Raw genomic sequence first — 23,731 nt, 5'->3', positions numbered from 1 at the left:
TGTGTGTATCTTAATGTCATCTGAAAGAACACAATTTACCAGGCTGATGAGGAACACTATTATATTTTCATCCAAAGACTGAAAAAGACTTGCACGCAATTTAAGAATTATAAATAAATCATGACCAGACCATTTGGTATTCAAAGATTTGGGAAGGGATTTGATCTTGTGAAGTGCTGAGCTCCTGTTGAAGTCAATGGCAACTGAAGGTTCTCAACACCTCTCAGGAGGCATTCAGTACCTCACAATATCTGCTCCAACCCCATCATCCACTGAAACACTTGTCTGCCTCACATGGGTGTTGTGAGGATAAAGTCATTAATGTTTATGAGGTACTCAGGCACTACAGTGATGGGAGCCAGGTAAAGCAAGCAAATAAAATAGATAACAATGAGGAAAAGCAAAGAGCCAGATTCTCCTCCCATTCAAGTCAATGGCAAAACTTCCATTAATTTAAATGGGAGCAGGAGTAGGTCCAAAAATTGTGGTGATATGTGTGGGTCTCTCACTGTGAATTGAATGTTTAAAAAATTATGATTGATTTTATGTTGATCACTGTATAGAGCAAAACTATATTTTATTATAAGCAAATCTCCATAGGTTACATCTCTGAACCACAAATACTTCAGGAGTCACCTAGAAGACTGCCTTTCCCTAGGAAGACCTTTGTTAATAGAAGATGTTGGAGAAGAACTCGATCCTGCTCTGGATAACATTTTGGAAAAAAATTTCATAAAATCTGGCTCAACTCATAAAGTAAGATGAATTTTGAACACGAAAATAAAAGGACAGTGGCATAGATACCTGATATCAGCTGGTGACTAGACACCATAGTGATTGCACCTTTGAAATGTTTAGACAGGCAGACAGCCAACACTTATTTAAATAAATAATTTATCCGACTTGTTCTGATTTTTTTTTTAAGGGGGATCCTCTTTCATTGGAAGAAACAACTGTTTGTTGGAAAGTCAAGTGTTAAAAAATGAAAAAATATATTTATATTTTATTTTCAGGTAAAAGTAGGTGACAAGGAGGTAGATGTAATGAAGGGATTTACCCTTTATATAACAACTAAATTGGCTAATCCCGCCTACACTCCAGAAATCAGTGCAAAAACGGCTGTGATTGATTTTACTGTTACCATGAAAGGCTTGGAAGATCAGCTCCTTGGCCGTGTCATTCTCACTGAAAAACAGGTAAATGCTGATCTTTGGGTTAGCAACATTTGAACTTGTATAAAAGAGAGGGTTTACTTTTGCAATTTGAGTCGACTTGTCACAATTCAGGGTGCAACCCAGAACAGTGAGAAGTTGTGTCACTGCCTGCCCTGTAACTCTGGGTGCCTTAGATGCTCTGCTACTGTGGCTCACAGCCTGGACATCAACAGCCAGCAGACAACCACGTGGTTCCCTGAGTGTCTGTGTGGTGTGCAGCCCTGGTTCAGTGTTCTGATCCTAGCAGCCTGCCTACAACACAACAGCTCCGCAGTGGTCTCCACCAACCTTGGTTACTGCTTGCAGCATGACCCCCAACACACTCCCAGTCCCAAATTTTCTCCAAACCGTCTGCCCTGAAGTGTCCAGCTCCTCCTGGAACACTCAGAGAAACAGTAAGTTTCATTGCTTCTTTAAAGGGACAAAAGTACAGGTTAACAATCACTTCAATTCAAATACAACACGGGGTTGATTTAGAATAAAAGTAAAACAAGTTTATTAACAAAAGGACATAGGTTAAGTGATACCAAGTAGAAGGGACTGTAGGTACAATGGGCTACAAACCAACAAAAGTAAAAATACTCTTTCTAATGTTTAAAACCTAACTTTACAAGCTACAGTCTTTGCTCAAGGTAGTTTTCTTAACAATCTTTTTCTTCCTAGACATGGCTGACTTTCTCTTAGTCAAGACCTTCCACAGACGCATACACAGTGCTAGTTTCCCTTGTCTTCCTAGGTGAAAGTTCTTTGCCTAAGCAGATTTTTCACTTATATTCAGATCCCAGAGACTTCAACCCCCTTGGTTGAAAGCCCCATCTTTCTCAGCTTGCAAAAGCTCTGGCCCCTTGTGTCTGTCCAGTGATGGATGCCAAGAAGCTTCTCTCCCCTTATATCTTCCCAAACTCACTGTATTGTCCCTGGACTCTGGATGACCTCATGCTATTCTTTCCTTCCTGTGGACTTCCCATTCCCCTGCTGATTTGTATGTAAATTGGGCTTCCATTGTTTTTGGTCACACCTGGCTTACTTTCATTGGAAACGGGTAGAAAGCTGCCTTCCCTCCTATCTGGGAGAAAACCTGTTTCTCCCTTCCTTGTCACAGACTTTAAAGCATAGTATCAGTGAGTATTCATAATTTCTCATATAGCGTTAATGCATATGTTTTACAATGATACTAATCACCAGTGTGTCAATGGCTTTCCTAATGGACCTTACTTGATGCACTTGTATAAAACAGTAATAATGTATACAATCAGTTGATTCAATTACTTATCATTTGACATTCAGACCCTCACAAGAGGCTATCTTGACTTGCTAGGTTGATGGCTTTGTTTACCTTTTATGTAAATATGCCTTCACTGTGTCTGCCTTTCGACCAGGCTGGCCAGACAAAGAAATACACATTCCTTTGGCAAGCAATGCATAAACCCAGTCTGCCCTAGACAAACACATTTTAAGAACATAATACTAGCATGGGTCTATAACACTTAGTACATGCCTTGTACATACATCATGCAAGAATATTAATGATCAGTAAGCTATTTTTTCCAATGCTATATTACATGCCAACTTTTGGTTATATATCATGACAACAGTGTGTTAGGTGTAGTGAGCTGACAAGAGTTGCTGACAGAGTAGTGAACAATCAATGGGCCTCTGTGTCACACTTGTTTTGCATAACTCCGAAACAACTCAAAGACTGTGAGTACAAAAAATTGAATGAAAGTGTAAGTTTTATTGGGCTTACTTTCACATAGGAGAGGATGGGGGGGGGAAGGAGCTGAGAAGGAGAGAGAAAATGCTAATAAAAATAATGATGTAGAGTACCATCTATGCCATACAGAAATCATCCACTTGAACCAGCCTGGTTTTGAGGCAGTTCCTTGTTCTCTGATATGTAGCACAGGCTTCCTGTTCAACTAGAAAAAGATTTTCATAAATCAGAATGTTTAAAAATTGTGTTTGTTACATGAAAAAGGGTTCCTGAACTTAAATCAATTTTGTGAACCCAGGCCTGTCTCTAGTGTTTGAGGAAATCTAGCATGGGATTTTCAAAAGTACTTATCTGTGGTCTGACTCTGTGCCCATTGAAACTCCTGTTGATTTAATTGGGAACAGAGTTAGGCTGAGTGCTTTTGAAAATCCTATTGCTAGTGTTTTGAAGCGCCTTACTCCCTCACATCAACCCTGTGAAGTTTTGCAACTTCATTTCTTTCCTTCTTAGACCTTTTCTATTCATCTCTGCCTTACCCCTTCATGGTTTAATTGACTGCTTGCTGGAAAGTTTAGTGGTCAATGCCGTGCTAACTGGGGCTGCAGAATATCTGTTTAGTATTAGCACTACCTACTGCTTTAGAATGCAGTTGTGAAATGATAAACATTTATTAAACCTCTCCCCTTTTAGCAGAGATAAAATAGTTAAGGTACCTGTCCCTCCTCTCTCAAGAAGAGATGAATGTTCTGCCACAGAAACTCAAAACCAAGGGAGCTCTGATAATGATAAATTAGTTCAAAGAAAAGACAGGGCTGTATCAGCAAAACTGAAAAGCAGGCCTCCTGTTATAAACAGGAAGGGAGGTACACAACTACTGACCTTCAGCAACAGATTAAAAATGAAAGAAAGAGCCCTGACATTCTTAAGGGCTGCTACAGGAATCAATAAAACGAATAACCAGTGGAGGGTGTATTCTTCTCATCTTAAAAATGTGTTGCTGAAACCACTTGGGTGATAAGTATCAGAGGGGTAGCCGTGTTAGTCTGGATCTGTAAAAAGCAACAGAGAGTCCTGTGGCACCTTTAAGACTAACAGATGTATTGGAGCATAAGCTTTCGTGGGTGAATGCCCACTTCGTCGGATGCATGTCACTTGGGTGATGATAATTATAGAAGCACCTTGTTGCACCATAATAGTGAAGGTGCTGCCACTACTTCTATTCTAAACTGCTATTTTCCGATATTATAAATGCAGCCATAAAAATTCTCTGCAGGCAGAAACCTAGCATTTAGGGGCAAATGGTGAAAAATTGTTTAACCATTTTTAAAGATGTACATTAAAGTATTAAATATGGAATGAATAATGTATGAAATTGAATTTAAAGGTATGTTTAAAGATAAACACATGCTCAAGTACTCTGAATTAGGGCCTGTGACAGAGTGCTGAGAGATGGAGCTTGAGCCAGTACTCTGGGCACTATTGGCAGCAATTAGGTTCCCCTGGAGAAGGCCTAATTGGTCAGGGGGTGCCTGGTTACTAGGCAAGACTGGGGTTAGGAAGTTAATGAGCTAATTAGTCCATTAACAGGCAAGTGGTTTAAAAAGAGCACAGGAAGGAAGTGCTGGATGGGGAGGCCTGGCCCGGCCCAGCCCAGGTAAAGAGAGACCTATGCAGGGGGAGATCCCTTCCCTCTCTTCTCTCTGGCAAAAGGGGATGATGATCGTATGATACTGTAAATAGAATTGCTGCATGGGACCATAAGGGGGTGATGCTTGATATAACACAAATAAAATATGCAGCGGTGGTGGTTACAAACCGGAGGTGTTTGAGCCATTTGTGCAGGAAGAAGGGAGCAAAGAGTTACAAGCCCTGTCAAGGGCCCTACTCTATAATTCACATTTTAGAGCTAACCCCTGTCCTGTGCTATATTGGTATGAAAAGTTGAGGGGGAAATGGGGAGAATTTAAAGTCAAGATGAAAATCATGTTTGAGCCACTCCCTTTACTTATGATTCAGTTATTTGTAACTTTCTAAGGTATCATGGCTATACAATATGAATGAAAAGCAACAGATGACAGTTTTCCAAAGTGAAAGATTTCCAATGTTTGGGAAGAATTTGGGGAGAATCCCTTACCCCTTGACATTCAGAACAGCAGCTCCATTGTCTCAGTAACACGACATATTGAAATAAATGACGATAGATTGTCAGGCGTTATGGATATAGATAAACCAATAATTTTTTTTTAAAATACCAATTTTACAATAAGGTTTAGTCAGCTGGCTAAATAAACTGAACGTTCAGGAGAGGCAAAGTATCCTCCCTGCAGAGGATGGGTCAAGAGGGTCTTCCAGCAGCTGGGCCCACAGGCCCTTCATGGCCATACCCCAACACTCCGTCTATGCAAAGGGATTCCAGAGCTGGCCACTTATGCCATCTTTGGGTCTGTATTAGGCCACTGGAGCAGCACAAATCAGATTGAGTGAGCAGAAGATCTGCTCCATTGTCCGTTTTCCTTGTAGAAATATTATAGAAATGTCACATTGTACAAATATTCACCACTAGAGCATCTCTTGCTTTATAAGTTGAGAGAAAAATTGTACTTTGCTAAACCAAAGAATAATAGAAATTAGAAATGGAAAAGGTCATCTATCCAGTTCCCCCGCCTATGCAAGATTAGTCTGTGCACTACATTTTCTAGTCCTTTGTCCAGTCTAATTTTAACTATTCAAAACAATGTGTCTTTTACCACAGCTTCATAGACCTTACTGTCAGGAAGTTTTCCTGATACTCAGCCTACAATTTCATTAATCCATATGCTCCATTACTCAAATTAATACAGTCTGTGCATACATCCCATTTTACATAAATTTTTGTGTCTTAGAGAAACAGTAGAAAAATTCCCATTCTTTCTGTCATGCATGAAATCGTGCATTTTCTGCATGGGTATAAGTCATCTTTCCTTTGAATAAACTTTAAAGATTCTAATATTTTCTTCTATAGGAACTGGAGGCAGAAAGAGTCAAGCTGATGGAAGAAGTGACATCTAACAAGAGGAAAATGCAGGATCTTGAAGACAGTCTTCTCTTCCGTCTAACCAGCACAGAAGGGTCTCTGGTTGAAGATGAATCTCTGATAGAAGTCCTAAGAATCACTAAGACAACTGCAGAAGAGGTGACTTTTGAATAAATTAGGGATATATTTTGTTATTTAAATATTGTCTGACCAGACTTGCCTCTTTGCTGTTGTTCCGCAATTTATAGTACTACATAATGTCTGACTGCATAACAAATAAATAATATACTTAGGCCTGGCAGGATTCAATTTTAATGGCTAAAGATCAGTAAACACCAGTTTCAGCAGACACACTGAAATCAGGGGGAAAAATTTGGGGGGGAGGGATAGCTCAGTGGTTTGAGCATTGGCCTGCTAAACCCAGGGTTGTGAGTTCAATCCTTGAGGGGGCCACTTAGGGATCTGGGGCAAAATCAGTACTTGGTCCTGCTAGTGAAGGCAGGGGGCTGGACTCGATGACCTTTCAAGGTCCCTTCCAGTTCTAGGAGATGGGATATCTCCATTAATTTATTTATTTTAAACATCAGTTGCAGAGGGCTCCCTGCACAGCTCCCAGGGCTGCTGACACACGATTCCTGGAAGCATAAGGTGTGTTGGGTGGGGGCGGAGGGGGGAAGGCTTTGGTCCTGGCAGGGCAGAGCAGAGATCCCCAGCCAGGACTGCAATGGGGAGGAAGAGAAGCACGAGCCCACAGCAGTATCCTTCAGCAGTTGGGGTGTCCTCCCCTGTGGCTGGAGGCTCCTCCTCATCCTCTTCTTCCTGGCAATACTGCCTGGGGGTCTCCGCTCTGCCCAGCTAGTATCACAGCCTCCCACTCACAGCTGCAGGGATCAGGTGTCAGCAGCCTCAGAGCAGCACAGGGAGCCCTCTGCAAGCCTGTCTTGCATCCTCTATAGAAAATACAACTCTGGCAGGGCACATTTTTATAAAATAATGCCTAGTGGGCCCAAGCAATATCAAAGCACGTTGTGGTTGTGTAAATACATATGAAGACCCAGTGCCTGCCCTGAAGCTCTTACAATGAAAAGTAACATTTAAATAAAAATACTGTTATCTTCTCAATCAATACCTTTCTTTCTATACTTGCTGTATAAATCACAAGTGACACAACATAATCTACATGGTCTTTCAATTTATTTTAAGGTGAGTGAAAAATTAAATGTTGCAGCAGAGACAGAGGTGAAAATCAACACCGCACGTGAAGAATATCGTCCAGTTGCTTGCCGTGGCAGCATCCTTTATTTCCTAATTGTGGAAATGAGCTTGGTAAATGTAATGTACCAGACATCCTTACGGCAATTCCTTGGCATTTTTGATCTATCGGTGGAAAGATCAGTGAAATCTCAGATCACAGCCAAACGAGTAGCCAACATAATTGAGCATCTCACCTATGAAGTATACAAGTACACTGTGCGAGGGCTGTATGAAAATCACAAGTTCCTCTTCACATTGCTCATGGCACTGAAGATTGATTTGCAGGCCAAGAAAATTTCTCACAATGAATTTCAGACACTCATCAAAGGTAGTTTCTTGTAATATGTTCCTACTTAAATATATCCATGAGTTGTCAAACCAGCACTTTGCAACATTTATATTACCGATATTTTGTGCCTTCCAGTGTCCACGGATCTCAGTGTCCATTAGTTAAGGATTCGATGGTGGTGGCATTAAGCTACCAGCCTTGGTGGGGTGGTGGTGTAAACAGGTACTGTGCCTTCTGGCGTGCAAGAAGAGCATGATCATTGTGTTGCCCTTGACAAGGATGCAGCATGTGCTTCCTCATTCTAGGCCAGGTTTTCTGGCCTAGGTGAAGGAGGATGAGATTGTCCTCTGATGCTTTCTCCTTCTGCTCTGGGGGCTTTCATGCAGCACCCTGTTTGGTAGGCAATTATTCCTACTTTACAGATGAGGAAAATGAATCATGGAGAAATTAAGATACCAGCCCTGTGGACTGCTGAGAGCCTTTAACTTCCATCCTTCAGGAGGCATTGTGCACTTCAGAGTCATGCCCTAAGAGCCCAGATGTCTTGACTCCTCCTCCTGCGTGTTAATACAAGACCACCTTTTCTCCCTTTCATTTTGTGGACTTTGGATTATACATGAATTAATGAAGTTTTGCAATGCAGTTTTGGGCATCCAGATTTCTGTTTGCAAATTCCATAAGATTGTTACCACTAAGAGTTAAGTACTTTGACTCATAATTTTGGGCTTAAATGATGTATGCTTTCTTCACAATGCTTTTCATCTTGCAGGAGGTGCAAGTTTGGATCTGAACTCTGTACAACCAAAGCCAAAGAAGTGGATCCTTGACATGACATGGCTCAATCTTGTACAGTTATCTAATCTGTACCCTTTTAACCAGCTTCTGGGGCAAGTTACAAGGAATGAAAAGGCCTGGAAAGCCTGGTTTGATAAAGAAGCACCTGAAGAGGCTCCTCTTCCTGATGGATATGACAGTTTATTGGATACATTCCGTAAACTGCTCCTTATCCGCAGCTGGTGCCCTGATCATACCATTGCTCAGGTGAGGAGGAGAAATTTAATGTACGGTATAAGCCATAAGCTAGCATTCTTGGTACAAGTTTCTTTGGTTTTGCCACAAAATATATGGCAGAAATCCAATTGCCCATTCTAAATGTTTGGAAATATTTTATGGATACTTTTTACATAGCTGGTTATAACAAATTAAAAAGGAATATGCAATATGTTAATTAATTTGTTAGAGCTATTATATTGCTTTATGTGCTAGGAAGGGTTACGGGTCTTCCACACTGGCATAGCTATACAGTATGGTCCTGAAATTTGTACAGCTTTTGTGTTTCTTCACATAAGAAGACACAGTCTAATTTCTTCACTTAAGCAGTGGAAAGAGAATAGTTCAGTTTGAATCTCTGAAAGGCACATAGCAAATATGGAATAGGCCGACACGAAACAATTTTCTTGTTTTTTAATTGCCAACAAACTGATACATCTGTTATTTGTACAGCTCTAATCATGTCCCTTCCACTCTCACTCCAAATTCTATGCCTGTAGCCAGACTAAAGAGTAGCATCTCACTTCTCCTATCTCATCTATTATTATTCCAACTCTTACAGGTAAATTGTGGAGTAGCGCCCCTTCTTCATCTAGAGGACAACATTTTTTTCAGGGATCATTCCTCACGTAATACCACCAAGTTCCTGCCCCTTTTTTAATCTCTATTTGCCCAGCATGTCATAGCGCATCACATGGAGTAGGCAAAGGCCAAGAGGTGATCTATGTGTGTAGGAGGAGCCTGAGAAGGGGAGCTCTATATACCACAATTGCTCCCAGCCCATGGTCCCTCATTCTGCCAGGGGAAGAAACTCTGAGTCTGGATGGCTTATTGGGGCCTTTGCATCCACAAAGACTCCTCCAGAGACAAGTCAACAAGTGTGTTTCCATCCTCTTCAGCATTTGAAACCTAGCAGGTGGATCCTCATTGATCAGGGATTCTTTGGGGGGTAAATCCCCTGGCCCAGTCCACCAGAAATAAAGGTCCATGGTTCCCTCTTGCATTCTCAAGTGTGTAACTGAATCACTTGGGAAAGAGTCTGGCATTCTTTCCAAATCTCCTTCCTTCCATGAGGAGGATCTGGGAACCCTCAGGAGCATTTCCCTCCATTTCCTGGCCAATGGCAGAGTGGAGGATGAAAGGTCCAGGCTGTAATCAAGTCAGCAAGAAGTTGTTCTAGGATTTACAGTCTTAGAAGGGATGACCATCACTGCATCTTCCATGAAGACAAGGTCCTTTTGCATACTGCAAAAACATTCGTTACAAACACTTTATTCCATGTATCATAGAAGAGCATTCTTCCTTTGAAAGAAAGAGCACGGCACATGCTAGATGTGAGAGGAACAGTTAAAATATACCTTTGTGGAACTGAACAGTTAAGAAAAAATACCTCTATTCACTTCTTTTCTCCCTATATTCTGGGGTCTGAAAGTTTCTAAATCTCCCACTGCCAGCTGGATAAATTGCATCACCAAAGTCTATACAGCTTTGGATAAACCAATTCTAGAAGGGTTCAGAGTCTGCCTAATGTGCTCACTAAGTCACATATCTTGGACTGGGGGAGAGGTCATGATCTGTAATGAAAAATTTAGTTCCCTGTCAGCGCAGTCACACCAAAGATAAGTCCTTCCAGGTGCTTCTGTAATGGGACTCTTCAGGATTCATATATATAGTTACTACACTTGAAGAGGCATTACTGTCCAAAAGGTTATGTTTTATATCCCAATCAGAATTTACTCTTTCAAGTTAGCTTTGGAAGTACTCATGTAAAATGAGGGCAGAAGGGGCATGGGCAAGGCCCAGCGCCTTATGGATAAAATCAGAGCTGCCTCCAGTGTTTGCAGGAGAGGTGCTGCCCACATGTCTTGGACTGGGAATAGGTCAGTCCCAGAAAGGACAGCATCAGGTAAGAAATTTTCCATTTAAAGCTATAATATTTTATGTTAAATTGAACTCTGATCTAGCTCCTCCATCCGGTCCACCAGGGCTATCTGTGACTGGTTCCTCAGTTTCCATGGTAGTAGACATTGGGTTTGTGTGACACACATTGCTGTGGGTAAGGGTATGCAAGTAAGGTTATTTAATGTGTATTTGGAAATGTTTGTTGCAGGCGCGGCACTACATTGCAGAATCTCTCAGTGTGAAATATGCAGAAGGATTTATTCTTGATATGGAAGCAATGTGGACTGAAAGTGACTGTCGAACACCCTTGACTTGCTTTTTATCTATGGGATCTGATCCCACTGAAAATATAGAGCGTCTTGCAAAATCAAAGGTATCTTAAATCGTGTTTAGTAGAGCTGCGTGAACGGTGGTAAAAATTATTGATGAATATTTTGTTGAATTAGAAATTGAATTTTGATTTGCAGTGAGTTGACCCCTTTTTGTCACTTTTCACATGCATTCATATGAGCACACTTTTGTTCATACCTGTGTTCTTGGGAAATGGATTTTGGGTCTGTGAGAAAAATGGCAATGTTAGATTTCTACTTTTCCCAGTCAGTTTGTACAAAGAGACAGCTGTTTCTGTGCCAGAGATCACCATGAAATATCATGAAAAAAGCAATGCTGGTGATGTATCTTGTTATCTTTTGTTTATTGTATGAACTGATGGCAGTTACAGTTGGAAATAGAACAATGTTTAATTAATCCAGCAGGTGAACAGATTTGTGAAAATGTTCCTCAGAAGCCTGGCCGATGCCCTGATGTGGAGGGTGTTTTGGGGAACCAGACCCGCCTTTCTTAACTAGAACTGTACATACACACACGCACACGCCACAGTTACCAATTCATTTGTGTCAGTGACTGCAGTGAATGATGAAAGACAAAAGGAAACTGGAGACCATAACATTCAATACATTTGCTTGGTAGATACATGCAAAATTGCTTACCAACAGCACAGTATCATTGGAAAGGGTTGTGGTCCCTTGTATTTATGGTTCAAAATGTAGATATAAACATGAATTCACCAAGAAGAAATTTTCACCTGAATAACAGATCCCCATATGCTGCCTGCCTATGAGGATGTATGAGACTCTGGCCAAAATTTTCAAATAAAGATGCATAGTGTTATAAACATTGAGTAAGAGTGGCCTGATATTCAAAGTGCTGAGCACCCATAAATCCCATTAGCTTCATTCAAACCTGTGGGTGCTTAGCACCTTTGAAATTCAGGCCACTGTTACTTAGGTGCCTAAATATGATATAGATTTAAGGGTCTAGCTTTAGGAACACAAGTTGGATTACTCTGAGCATGATCCCCATCCCAAAGAATTTACAGTCTAGGAAGCCAACTCACAATCGCTGGGTGGGAAGGGAGGCAGATGGAGTGAGCAGGGAATATGGCATCCATCTTCTTAGTTCCAATTTTTTATTTTTAAATAGAGGTTGTGAACACACCCCTGAGACAGGGACTAGGATCTGTATCTTTGTTGGAAGCAGTGCATTTGAAGGGTAACTTGAAAGAGACAATCTCAAAATTAAAAGCAAAATAAAACCCAGACCTTTTAGTATCACTCTTCAAGCTACCACTCTTGTCCCAGGGATCAGAAGAAGACCCTCTTCCTTGAACTCATAAAGATCCTTACTGTGATCTGATGGGGTATGACATTTTGGGGATCACCCAGACCAGAAAGGGGTTCTGCTGCCTCCTGCTCAGTTTCTTTATCCTGTGCAGTTTTGGTCCAGACCCCTGACACCAGTATCCTGCCCACAAGCACAAGGTCTCAACCTGGCCTCCACCAGCCTAGTTACTCCCTGCAGGATGACACTAACAGGCCTTCCAGGCCTGAGTCTCCCCAAATCTGTCCTCCCCATGCTATTAACTACAAGACACTCAGACTTTCTCCCTCTGGTTCACAACCCCTGGAGGTGTGAAACCAGTCTCCCAGACATAAGCTCCACTCAGTTTGCACACCAGAGACCTGCTTGGGGTAGAAATAAACAAATGGTTTATGTAATAGAAAAGCCACGGATTCAAAGATGAAATAGTAAGGGAGAGCAAACTTATACAAGTTACACAGAAAATAAACATAAATGTGCATCCTCAGGCATTACGTTTCCATATTAGATAAAATCCCTTTTCTAATCCATTCCCTCTTCTACCTATTGCCTTTGAACAGTTTCCCAGCATACCCCTTAGGCATAGGGAGGATCCAGTGTTTCATGGACAGCAACCACCAAGTCACTGTCCTTCAGTTTCTGGATGCCTTTCGTTTCAAACCCCTTCCATTTTAAAAGGGTTCACAATATTTTTTTCTTCGGGCATGGTGACTCTCAGTTGGAGAAATTCTAGCTTGGATGTCTGTGTCTTTCCAGTAACTCAAATGGCCCATCATTTGTCTTTTCCTGGGTGGTACAGTGCTAGGTGTGCGGAGCTAGTCTCAACTGGTTATGGAGGCAGCCCCTCCCTGCCTGCCTGTCCTCCACCCTGAGGAGTGAGGTGGAACTGCACCACAAATTGTGAGCACAGTTGTCCATATACACAAATACATAAATTCAGAACCACAGCTTGTCTACATATCTCATAATGACCACTAAGTTTAGAACATTACAAGCTTTCATAAAAGACCTTGCTCAACATATTTTTATAGCACACATTGTATACAATCAGTTGATTCAACTGCTTATTCTTTGGGGTTCAATCCCCCTGTTCTCCCCTGTCTGGACCTTGATTGTCACAAGGGGGGGGGGTCTTGCAGGTGTTGATTTTTTTCAATATAAGGATAGGTTCTCTCGGCTGCCTTTGTGATACTTGTGATTCCATGGCCTACCATTTTGCCAACGACAGCCTCATTCCATCCTGCCTTGCTGCCAGTAATGGCAGGTCTGCACTTAAAATACTGCATCTGAGCAGCTCTCCTGTTGACATAGCACTGTCTACACAGGGGGTTAAGATTGTTATAACTATGTCGCTTAGGGGTGTGGATTTTTCACATGTCGTTATACCGACATAGGTCTGTAGTGCCGACCTAGCCTCAGTCTCTGCTGTAGCCACTTAGATAGAGGAAGACTAGAGATTAATCAGTCTAGCCCTCCTGGCTACACAAAGGTGAGAGATCATCCTGCAGCCTCCCCACACCCAACCCTGGGGACACGGACTCAGTGGTGAGGCTGCATCCGACCCTGACACAGCACAAGGCCTGGGCCTGCCCCAGAAACACCCTGGGGCCCTGCCTCTCTGTGCCAGGTGCAACAGGTGTGGGGCAGGCAGGCTGAACCAGGCAGGATACAAGTGTGGAGGGGCTCAGTGTGGGGGATTCAGGTGTGGGGTGAGAGGATTCTGTGTGGGACAATCTGGATTCAGGCAACTCAGTGGGGGGTCTAGATGTGGGTGGGATCTGGATGCACAGAGGCTGGTTGGGGCTCAGCGGAGGGGTCTGGATGTGGGAGTCTCTGCAGGGGGGAGTGGGGCTTGGTGGGGTGGGGGTCTGGGTGAAGCTAATTGGGGGTCAGTGGCATGGGGATCTGGGTGTGGGGGGTTCAGGGGGGTGCAGGGAGGTGGGTCTCAGGGCAGGGGTTTGAGTGCAAGGAGCTCAGTGGGGGGTGGTCTGGGTGCAAGGGTGAGGGTCTGGAGGGAGAGGGGCTGGGGGCTCCAGATGCAGGGGTTGAGGTTCAATGAGGTGGGGTTCGGGTATGGAGGGCTAGGGGGGTTCTGGGTGTATGGGGTGAGGCTTGGGGGGGGAGGGTGTCTGGGTATGCGAGGTCCAGCTGCACGGGGTTTGGGCGGATGAGGGAGCAGCTCCCCTATAGTGAGCCCTCTCCCGCAGCTAAGGAGCAATGGGGGCAGGAAGCATGGGAGGATGCTGAGCTTCCTGCAGCTGGGGGAGGTTTCTTGGGGTGGGTCTGACCAAGCCCCAGCCACTCCTTTCAGGAGAAGAGAAAGTCCCATCTGCTTCTGCCTCCAGCCCAGCTGGGACTAGCAGCTGAGCCCAGCTCATGGTAGGAGCCACAGACTGGGGAGTCCCCAACTTTGCGGTGATCTACCTCTCCACTGGCTGCTCCGGGTTCCTGAAATGATGTACCTGCGCAGCTAGGGAGTGGTGCGCGACTGCTCTTGCAACTTCCCTTTGTTTCCCTGTCAGAAGTCATTTTTCTGTGGGGAAGCAGAGAAAGCTGCGGGGAACATGAATTCTGCACATGCTCAGTGGCGCAGAATTCCCCCAGGAGTAAAACTCCACAAGATTGCACTTGCAGAGGTTCTTTCTAATTGCCTCAGGGTAGCAGGGTTGCTCCCACATTAGTGGCAGGGGTTTGGCCCCCCCATAAATCCTGGAGGCAAGGACATCCATGCACAGAGCTTCGCTTCTTATCTTGAGCCACACTTTCGTTTCCTACATTTTTTCCCCAGATAGCTCCTGATTAAACTAAATCAATATGGTCATACAGTAAACATCCCAATAACCAGGTCAACATACAGTATTCATAAATCACTACAGAGCTGCTCCAAATCCATCACACCTCCTGAAGATTTTCCATAGCATAAAGGGGTGTGACATACCTTTAGGGTACAACCTAGACTGCAAGACTGATGAGTCCTCTTAAACTCTACAGCCTGGCTGTCTCTCACAATGCTATGCTAGTGACAAACAGCAAACCCCTCCAGGCACTGTGATCAAGCAGCCATCAACATGTAGAGGGACATGTCCAGCTGAATTGCATGAATGCTCTCTAAGCCACTCATGAATTGTACGCAGGGAGATCCCAGCCCCCATGTCTTGCACCCCAGTGATGTCCTGTCTTACACTGCTCAAGACCTTCTCTTGAACAGTGCAAGCTCATTAATTAGTTCACCACAGGAAAGTGGCATGCACCAGCCTTTGTAATCTGAGCAGATTCCCCAATCACTTTAGACAAACTCACTGGTAAGAACAAAACATTAAAATAAGTTTATTAACTACCGAAAGATAGATTTTAAGTGTTAGGCACAGAGGTCAAAGTTGGTTACATAAGAAATAAAAATAGAATCGCAGTCTAAATTCTAACTTTAACAGACTGAGCAAGATTTGAATCAAACAGCTTTTCTTAGCTCACTGGATGTTCCAGGCACTTTATTGTTCTTAATGCACAGGCTGAATTTCCTTCTCAGCCTGGGACCAATCTCCCCAGTTCAAAGTCTTTGTCTTCCAAACGATCTTCCAGGTGTTGAGATGGGGGAGGAGCGAGGCTAAGAGGTGATGTCCTTGACCCTCATTTATACTTTCTCTCCAGGTGCTAGAAAGATCTTTGCTGTGATGTGGAGGGGAAGTAGCCCCCATTGTGTACATGCCCTCTATGAGAGAGTGAGATTCTTCTTGATGGGCCATCAACACGTCTGGCTGGTCCTGATGTAAATCTGTCTTGTCAGTATTAGTTGCTCCTTTGTTGCCACTGAAAGGCTGGCTGTAGGCGTTTCCCACCTAGCACATATTTCAACAACTTCACATACAACATTAGTACCTACAATTCAACAGGATATTAATGTTCAACACATCAAGACTTTTTAAATGAGAGCTCACAAGGCATACTTTGTACAAACCATATAATTATATCATTATATATGGGGGTTCCAGAGTGCTATATTGAAGTACAGAGTGTCACAAGGGGAAAACAGTAAGCTACTACACACCCTGCCCACAGTAATCCGTGGTACTTTAACTGGAGGGGTGGGGGGGCATCCAGCAGAAAACTGCTAGTTACATCCAGTCCTCCTTCCCTATCCACGTTGCACCACAGAAAGGTTTCCACAGAGTTGTGGGGAAGGGAAGTGCAGCAAAGGTGGGTGTTTCATGGATCCTGCTGCAACCATGTTCATAGAAATAGTGTCCTCTTAGCTTGTGGGGGCGGGAGAACAGCATAGGGGCCTGTTCAGAACCCAGATCTTCAGAGGTGTCAGCTTTAGTGCAGCAGCCTAGATCGCCCCCTTACATTTCATTTCTTTGTCTGTTAAGTTCCATAAGCCCCTGTGGTGCTGTAAAAATAATAAGCAACACTAATAATCATTTCTAAGAGATTACAAGATATTTACTTTTTTCTTACAGAATACTCCTTGTCGTGCCATCTCAATGGGTCAGGGCCAGGAGATCCATGCAAGGCGCTTATTAAATCAGTGTATGCAAGATGGAGGATGGCTCCTTCTGCAGAACTGCCACCTGGGCTTGGATTTCCTTGATGAATTATTGGACACCATCATAACAACGGAATCTATGAACGAGGGTTTCAGGACATGGATTACTACAGAGGTCCATTCAAAATTTCCTATTAATCTTTTGCAGTCATCTATCAAATTTACTAATGAACCACCTCAAGGTAAAAAAAAATCATTCTGACAGTTGCTGCTTTTACTGATTACTGAATGCTGCTCTATGTTCTCCCTATTCCTCAGTTAACTAAATGCATCCCTGTGTGAATCAATTTCATTATGCACGAAGCATTAAACTGTTTTTGTGAAGATTTTCATTGTTCATTTTGTAACACAGACTATTGGTGATCTTGTTGTTTCAATATATAATAAATTGTGAAGAATATTAGGCAAAATCTGCAAGCTTAAGTGCTAAAAATTGATGCCTAAGTGTAGATTTTGGAGCCTGAATAAGTGGATTGAATGTCAACAGGAGCTGTGGTGTTCAGCCTTTTGCAATCAGACTATGTACATAGATGCTTAAAAATAAATGTAGGTGCCTAACTTTAGGCATCCAAAACTGCCAGAATTTTCAGTAATATACAGATGCTGTTTCTCATAATGAAATATTTTCCAATGAAGGATGGCTGTGGAACTTGAGGCTTGTTACAAAATTAGTATCTTGCTGGAAACACAGATCATAAGTATTTACCACCAGTTAATCCTGGGATATTTAAGTTTCCAGGGTATTTATGTTCATTATAATTTACCCTCCTGATTTAGAATGGTGTTTTCATTAGAGAACAATATTATGTTCCTGTTTATAGAAATCTTTATGGTAAGTTAGAACCCCTCCCTGCTCTGAACTGAAACTATACATATTGGGCCGGATTGTTTCCACATAGATACATGCAAGGAGGGTTCCTGCAGCCATGGATCTTCCCTCTCTGCCTAGAAGGGGGCTTCAACCCCTCCACAACACTGTTCCCCTCCTTACACCCTGTGGAGGCTCTGTGTGGTTCAGGGTCTGCTGGGGGGAGAGGTTGTATTCAGGCAGGCACGGGGAAAAGTCAGAAGGAAAGGGCTAGTAGGACAGACATCATCCCCCACTCTAGCCCCCCAAAGATTACACTCACAAGTTAACAAAGCCCCAGGCTTCATTCACTTTTCTGCAGATCCTACCCAGAGTCTGTGGGAGCTGATGTGGCTGGGGCTAGTCCTTGGAAGCCGCTGTGCTGACTGGAATCTGGGTGTCACAGGAGGACCAGTGGCCAGAGCTGCTGCAGGGGCACATGTTGACACCAGTGGCGTTTACCTTTTGGGGGGACAGACAATTTGGGGTGATCATCACCAGGGAGATAATGTGAGAGGGGGCAACCTGGCCCACAGCATCTCATCCAAATTTATTCCGTTCCTGGGGTTTGGCTGAATTGGTACTTCAAATAATAACAATAATAAAATCATTAACCTCAGGGTGAACTTTCTCCCTAAGCTTGGCTGTCACCAGTTTTCCTGCCATAGATCCAAGTTTCCTCTACCCAAAGAGTCACTTGCCTCTTCCTTACGTGGAAGTAGGAGTTAATAAGCCACCTGCCAGACTGAGTCACCTCAGCAGGAATCAGTCATCGTCTCCCTGCTGGGTCCCAACCCTGACTAACAGGAAGCACTCTACGTTTGTTGTAGGAGATGATATTATTCCTAAATATGCATTTTTCTATGTGTCTTTCTGTGCTAAGAATGAGGGACTGATTTATGCTGAAAGATGGAAAGATATTTTTATATACAAATATTCACATGTCAAAACAGGAATTTTCACAAGAATTTGCGAATTTGATGGGCTAATGTTTGTCACTGAATCTGAGTTTTCTTGCCAAAACTGGTGACATTGCACTCTGTAACAAATCTCAAATTTCTTTATACAGTAACTCCTCACTTAACGTTGTAGTTGTGTTCCTGAAAAATGCAACTTTAAGTGAAACAATGTTAAACTAATCCAATTTTCCCATAAGATTTAATGTAAATCCGGGGGGTTAGGTTCCAAGGAAATTTTTTTTGGGCAGACAAAAGGCATTATATACTGTAGAGTACTGTACTGTACTGTGGTGGGGAGGTGCCCCTGGCTTACCCCTGGGGCTCAGGGCTGGGGGTGCACGGTCTGGGAGGGAGTTAGGGTGTGGGAGGGCGCTCAGGGTCGGGGTGCGGGAGGAGGCTCAGACAAGAGGTGCAGAGCACTTACCTGGGGCAGCTCCTGTTTGGTGCAGGGGGTGTGCAGGTGGCTCTGTGCAGTGCAGCACCGCCCCCATGGCCGCAATTCTGGGAGCTGCCCCCTCCTCCCCCCCGCAGGCAGAGCCACCCTGAACGCAGGGGCTTTAGGGGCTGCAGGGCCCTGGGCTGCAGCTCTAAAGCCCCTTTCAGAATGCGGCCCTGCAAGCACGGGCCGGAGGACTCAGGAGGAGCAGGGGCAGCCGCGCAGCCAGCGGCCAGAGAGAAGCGTCGCTTTCCCCTTCAAAGCGCCGCTTCTCTCCAGCCGGCTTTGAAGGGGAAAACGCCACTTCTCTCCGGCTGCACGGCTGCCCCTGTTCCTCCTGAGTCCTCCGGCCTGTGTTCTCAGGGCCGCATTCCGAAAGGGGCTTTAGAGCTGCAGGCCAGGGCCCCGGGGCCCCCTTAGCCCAGAGCCCTGCAGCCCCTAAAGCCCCTGCGTTCCGGGTGGCCCTGCCTGCCGGGGGGGGGGGGGGGGGGAGGGGAGAGCAGCTTCCCCGCTCACTCCCTCCCAGAAAGTCCTAAGTGCTGGGAGGGAGGGAGGAAGGGAGGGGGAGGAGGCGGAGAAGAGGAACTTGTGCAATGCTCCCTTGTAAAGTCAGCCAAACGACGTTATAAGGGAGCATTGCACAACTTTAAACGAGTATGTTCCCATATGGAGCAGCGACGTAACTTCGAAACAACGTTAAGCGGGAGGACGGTAAGTGAGGAGTTACTGTATTTGTCTCGAGGCAACAGTTACCATTTTCACACATATCTTTTTTTGCCCGCAAAGATATCACCTTTTGTTTCTTCAGAAAACACAAATTAATAAATAAACTGAAACTAACTCTCTCGCTTCTCATAAATTTTGGCAACTTTTAATATAATTTTACTTTGGTACATAGGGGCTGGAAAAATTTGTATAGTGGGGGTGCTGAAAGCCACTGAGCAAAACTGTCTGCCCTATATATAATGGAAACCACTTCAAGCCAGGGAGTGCTGCCACACCTCCGGCACCCCTACTTCCAGAACCTATGCTTTGGTGTAGATTTTTTCACACTGCTGTACTTGGCAATTCCATTATCTCTAACCTCCTTCGTGCTGAAAAAGACACTGGCACAAATTAACCAAGCGAGGGGAAAGAGCAGAGAGGAACAGTGCAGCTGCTGGGGAAGATGAATATCTCCTGAATGTGTGTATTGAGAATCAGAATGAGAATGAGGATTCTTTTGGCATCATCACATCATATGTCACATGGATGTTTTCCTCCCCAGTGTACATACAATGATTATTGTTAGTTTTGTTTTGCAGATCAGTTTGTTTCCATGGTTCATTTACATGTGGCTAAGAGAATATGAAGTGTAGAGATGTGCATGCAGTATATGAAATCCTATAGGACTTTCCCTTACACTGTTGCTATTGAGTTTCTGCTTTTTACTAAATTCACAGAAAACATGTCATTAAGCCATAGTGAAGATCTCGAGAGAGCTGCCTGTTGCAGCCTATTTGCTATGGTGAATTTTTTAAGCATTACATCCCTTTTCAAACCTCAGCTTCTCACTCAGGGCCAGACTCTGCCTTTCAGACCAAGGCATGCGTGGAGGCAGTGCAGAGGCTTATCACTCGAATGAGCCTCTCTTAAGCCATGGTCATGCTTTGTCTATGAGTGCATTGCATCACAGGGGCACTAACAGGAGGCAGTCCCTGTGCTCAGGAGAGTGCAGGAATGGCAACCGTGGGTGATCTCTGCACTGGAGGCAGGGAGGCAAGGTTGAGGAAAGACTATTTATGCCTTCTCCTCTTCACGCACATGTGCAACAGCCAACTACAGTCTGGCTCTTGGTGTTTTAGGGACGAAGTCAGTCCTCTATTGAGAGACGTGCAGGAAGGGGAGCAGAGTTTTGTCAGCCATGTGTGGGTACCCAACGGCATTTTGCTAGCACAGGAAAGGATCTTTCAGGGGAGTGCACAAGAGGCTTACCCCTTAGTGTTCCTTTAAAGAAGCCACTTGCCTAATGCCTGCTGCTGGGATAAGATGGGAAAGGAGCTGACCAGACCCTGTCAATGGCAGGAAGCGGTTGTCAAACCTAGGCTTATTTGAGTGCTAGATTGCAATGCTGTCTTGCAATTCTCTAGTCCTTTTTCTTCCACTACCATAGCACTGTGCAATAGTTTGCTTTTCATTTATATGTAGGTGTTGCAGCTTGTTTCAATTATTGAAGTCAGTCGGAGCTTGAGAATATGTATCCAAGGTCAAATTTGATCCCTCAGTCATTTAAGCCTCTTATTTCACTATTTACATTTCTGGTGAGTTAGTAAGAATTCTAAATGTTTTGCTTCTGATCTGTCTGAAAGACAGCGTGGTTTGATTTATGGAGTGAGCCCAGATATTTTCACTCACAAGGGCAGTTACCCAAGTTTCTGGTTTAGGTTCTTTTTTGTAGTTTTTAATATACTGCATCGTTTTAGAGCATTTGTCTGTATTCAGATGACAGCCTGGTTCTTTTATAAGGCAGGTTGTAGCCAGTCTGCAATTTGATTTTAACAATATTCAGAGATGTGTTATGGATAATGATTTAATTTTGAGTAGAATATAAACTGTTTTAATGTTGTTCAGATCTTGTCCCAGGTTGCCAGTACACTGTGCTATTAAATACTGTGGTTTGATAATTTTGTCTTGGTTCTTTTGATTCTCCTTTAATACCTTTAGAATATATTTTGGAAAAGTTGTAAAGGATGGCAGATGACACTGGTGTTTTTTTCAGTGTCATAGAAAGGAAGTTTTCAGGCTTTATCAGTCTAAGACTTAGCCATTTACTTCACTGTATTTGAAACCTGCCTTTAAAAATTCATGCTACAGTATTTCTGGCCCTTTGTACAGATTTGTGTTAGGAAGCCCAATGAACAAATGTGGATACTTTAGTACAACATCCACACACGGCGGCCGGATGCTCATCTCATCAGTTAGGTGCTGATGTAAATGGCCTTTCGGGTGCCTATATGCCAAATGTGGGATTTTTACATCCTGTTAAGGCCCCGGGGTGAAATCAAAGTCAAAGGAAATTTTACCACTGTCTTCAGTAAGGCCAGGATTTCACCCTGTCTTTGAAAATTGGAACCACGACACTTTTTAATATGTATCATTGTATTTCATAGGACATGGTGGATGGCTTTCTTGGTTAGCAGAATATATATAACTGTATATTTAACTTGTGTATGTATTTATATATCTACAGTCATAGCTAATATTTAGAATTAGATTAAATATGAACAATTGTTTCAAGATTCCTGAGCTTAATTTAGGTTTGGAGCATCATCATTTAACTGAAATTAGGCTGCAGAGTTTCGGGACTCTCTTCCATTGCTTGACAAGATTGGCAACATCAAAGCAGTATTAATACCTGTGCAGTCCAAGCAGCAGAACGTTGTTTTGAATGCTCTTAATATCAGCCTACTGCATGATTGCTGTAAGCCAGAGAATGTGCAATTATAACGAGACTTGGAACTCATGTAGACCTTTTCATTCATTGATATCAAAATGCCATACAGTGGGTAAATAGTACTAGTCCTGTTTAATCATCGGGTAAATTGAGGTGTAGCAAAGTTAAGTGATTTGCTCAAGGTCACACAGTAGGTCAGTGACAGAGCTGAGAACAGAACTTAGCTCTGCAGATTCCCAGGCCCATGCCTGAGCAAGTGCACCTTGCTGCTTTGCTTAGATTGTGGCATCACTGCTCCTACCCAAAGATGTCCTTTGTTTCATTTAATTCAGAAGGTCACACTTTAAATATTTTAAATAAAATAAAAAAACTTTTCTCTGATATGCTAAATAATATTTTGTTATGCCATAAAAACAGAAGCCATGATGCTGCTGCTGAAGATGATGATGATTAGCTCTACAATGGTTCTTTATAGACTATTAAAAATGATCAATTCCTCCTCCAAAGAGGAAAAAAAATGGTATGAGGACAAATTCATTTGTGGACAAATTCATATTTTAGGATGGTAACGTTTAAGTGTCATAATTAGAAATGGGCTTCCACTAAAAAATTTAGACTAGGATCCTGGTTTCAAACACTGCAAGGTTTGCAATGTAGGGTCAGCCGGTTTTAAAAATAGAGTTGTTTTTTTAAAAAATTTTTTGCTCTGGAGCTGTGTTTGAATTTTTGACACTCTCACATTTGAGATCGAATGTTTTGGTTTAAGCCTGTCCCTCTAAGCATAATATCTAAAATGTAAGTTGACTGGTACTGTATCAAAATGATAAATAGTTCAGTGATTCAAAATGGTTGTTCAGAATATAGAAAAACATATACTCTGTGTTGGGATAATCATTTCTCATAGAAGGCAATCTGCTACAACAGACCAATCTTAAAACTCCAAGATATGGATACTATACATTTTTTTTATTAATACAATGTGATTTTTATTTATTTATGTATTTAGGTGTAAAGGCTGGTTTAAAGCGGACGTACTCTGCTATTACTCAGGAACAGCTGGAAGTGAGCAATATGCCCCAATGGAAACCATTGTTATATGCTGTGGCATTTCTACATACAACTGTTCAGGTTATTAATTAACTGTCTTACAGTTACACTATAAACCATATTTGATAAAGGAGAATATAATTAAGAACTTGAAAACTGTGTTAAATATAAATAACGTGGTGGGCAAAATTGGACATATAAAATGAGAACAGCCAAAAAACTTCACCCATCCCCTAGATTGAAAGATACCCCCAATACTGAACTTACCTGCCCACACTGATCATATCCCTCCATTAGGAGACACCGGAGAGGAAAATGGATAATATACACCTTCACCCTGCATGAAAGATCTTTTCAGGAATTAATCAGGT

At 43.0% G+C, this 23,731-nt stretch overlaps 1 protein-coding gene across 1 annotated transcript in view; it reads left to right on the top strand.

Annotated features, from left to right (window-relative positions):
- LOC135873590 (dynein axonemal heavy chain 5-like) overlaps positions 1-23,731 on the top strand; it is a 283,929-nt gene that overhangs the window by 214,778 nt on the left and 45,420 nt on the right. Inside the window, exons 63-70 of the mRNA XM_065398212.1 lie at positions 601-756; positions 1,014-1,196; positions 5,930-6,100; positions 7,145-7,523; positions 8,254-8,525; positions 10,645-10,809; positions 16,553-16,820; positions 23,320-23,441. Coding sequence (XP_065254284.1) covers positions 601-756; positions 1,014-1,196; positions 5,930-6,100; positions 7,145-7,523; positions 8,254-8,525; positions 10,645-10,809; positions 16,553-16,820; positions 23,320-23,441 — 1,716 coding nt within the window. The remainder of the gene's footprint in view (positions 1-600; positions 757-1,013; positions 1,197-5,929; positions 6,101-7,144; positions 7,524-8,253; positions 8,526-10,644; positions 10,810-16,552; positions 16,821-23,319; positions 23,442-23,731) is intronic.

Source organism: Emys orbicularis, chromosome 2 (genome assembly GCF_028017835.1).
Source record: "Emys orbicularis isolate rEmyOrb1 chromosome 2, rEmyOrb1.hap1, whole genome shotgun sequence".
NCBI classification, from domain to species: domain Eukaryota; kingdom Metazoa; phylum Chordata; order Testudines; family Emydidae; genus Emys; species Emys orbicularis.
This window is presented reverse-complemented; position numbering and strand designations above follow the sequence as displayed.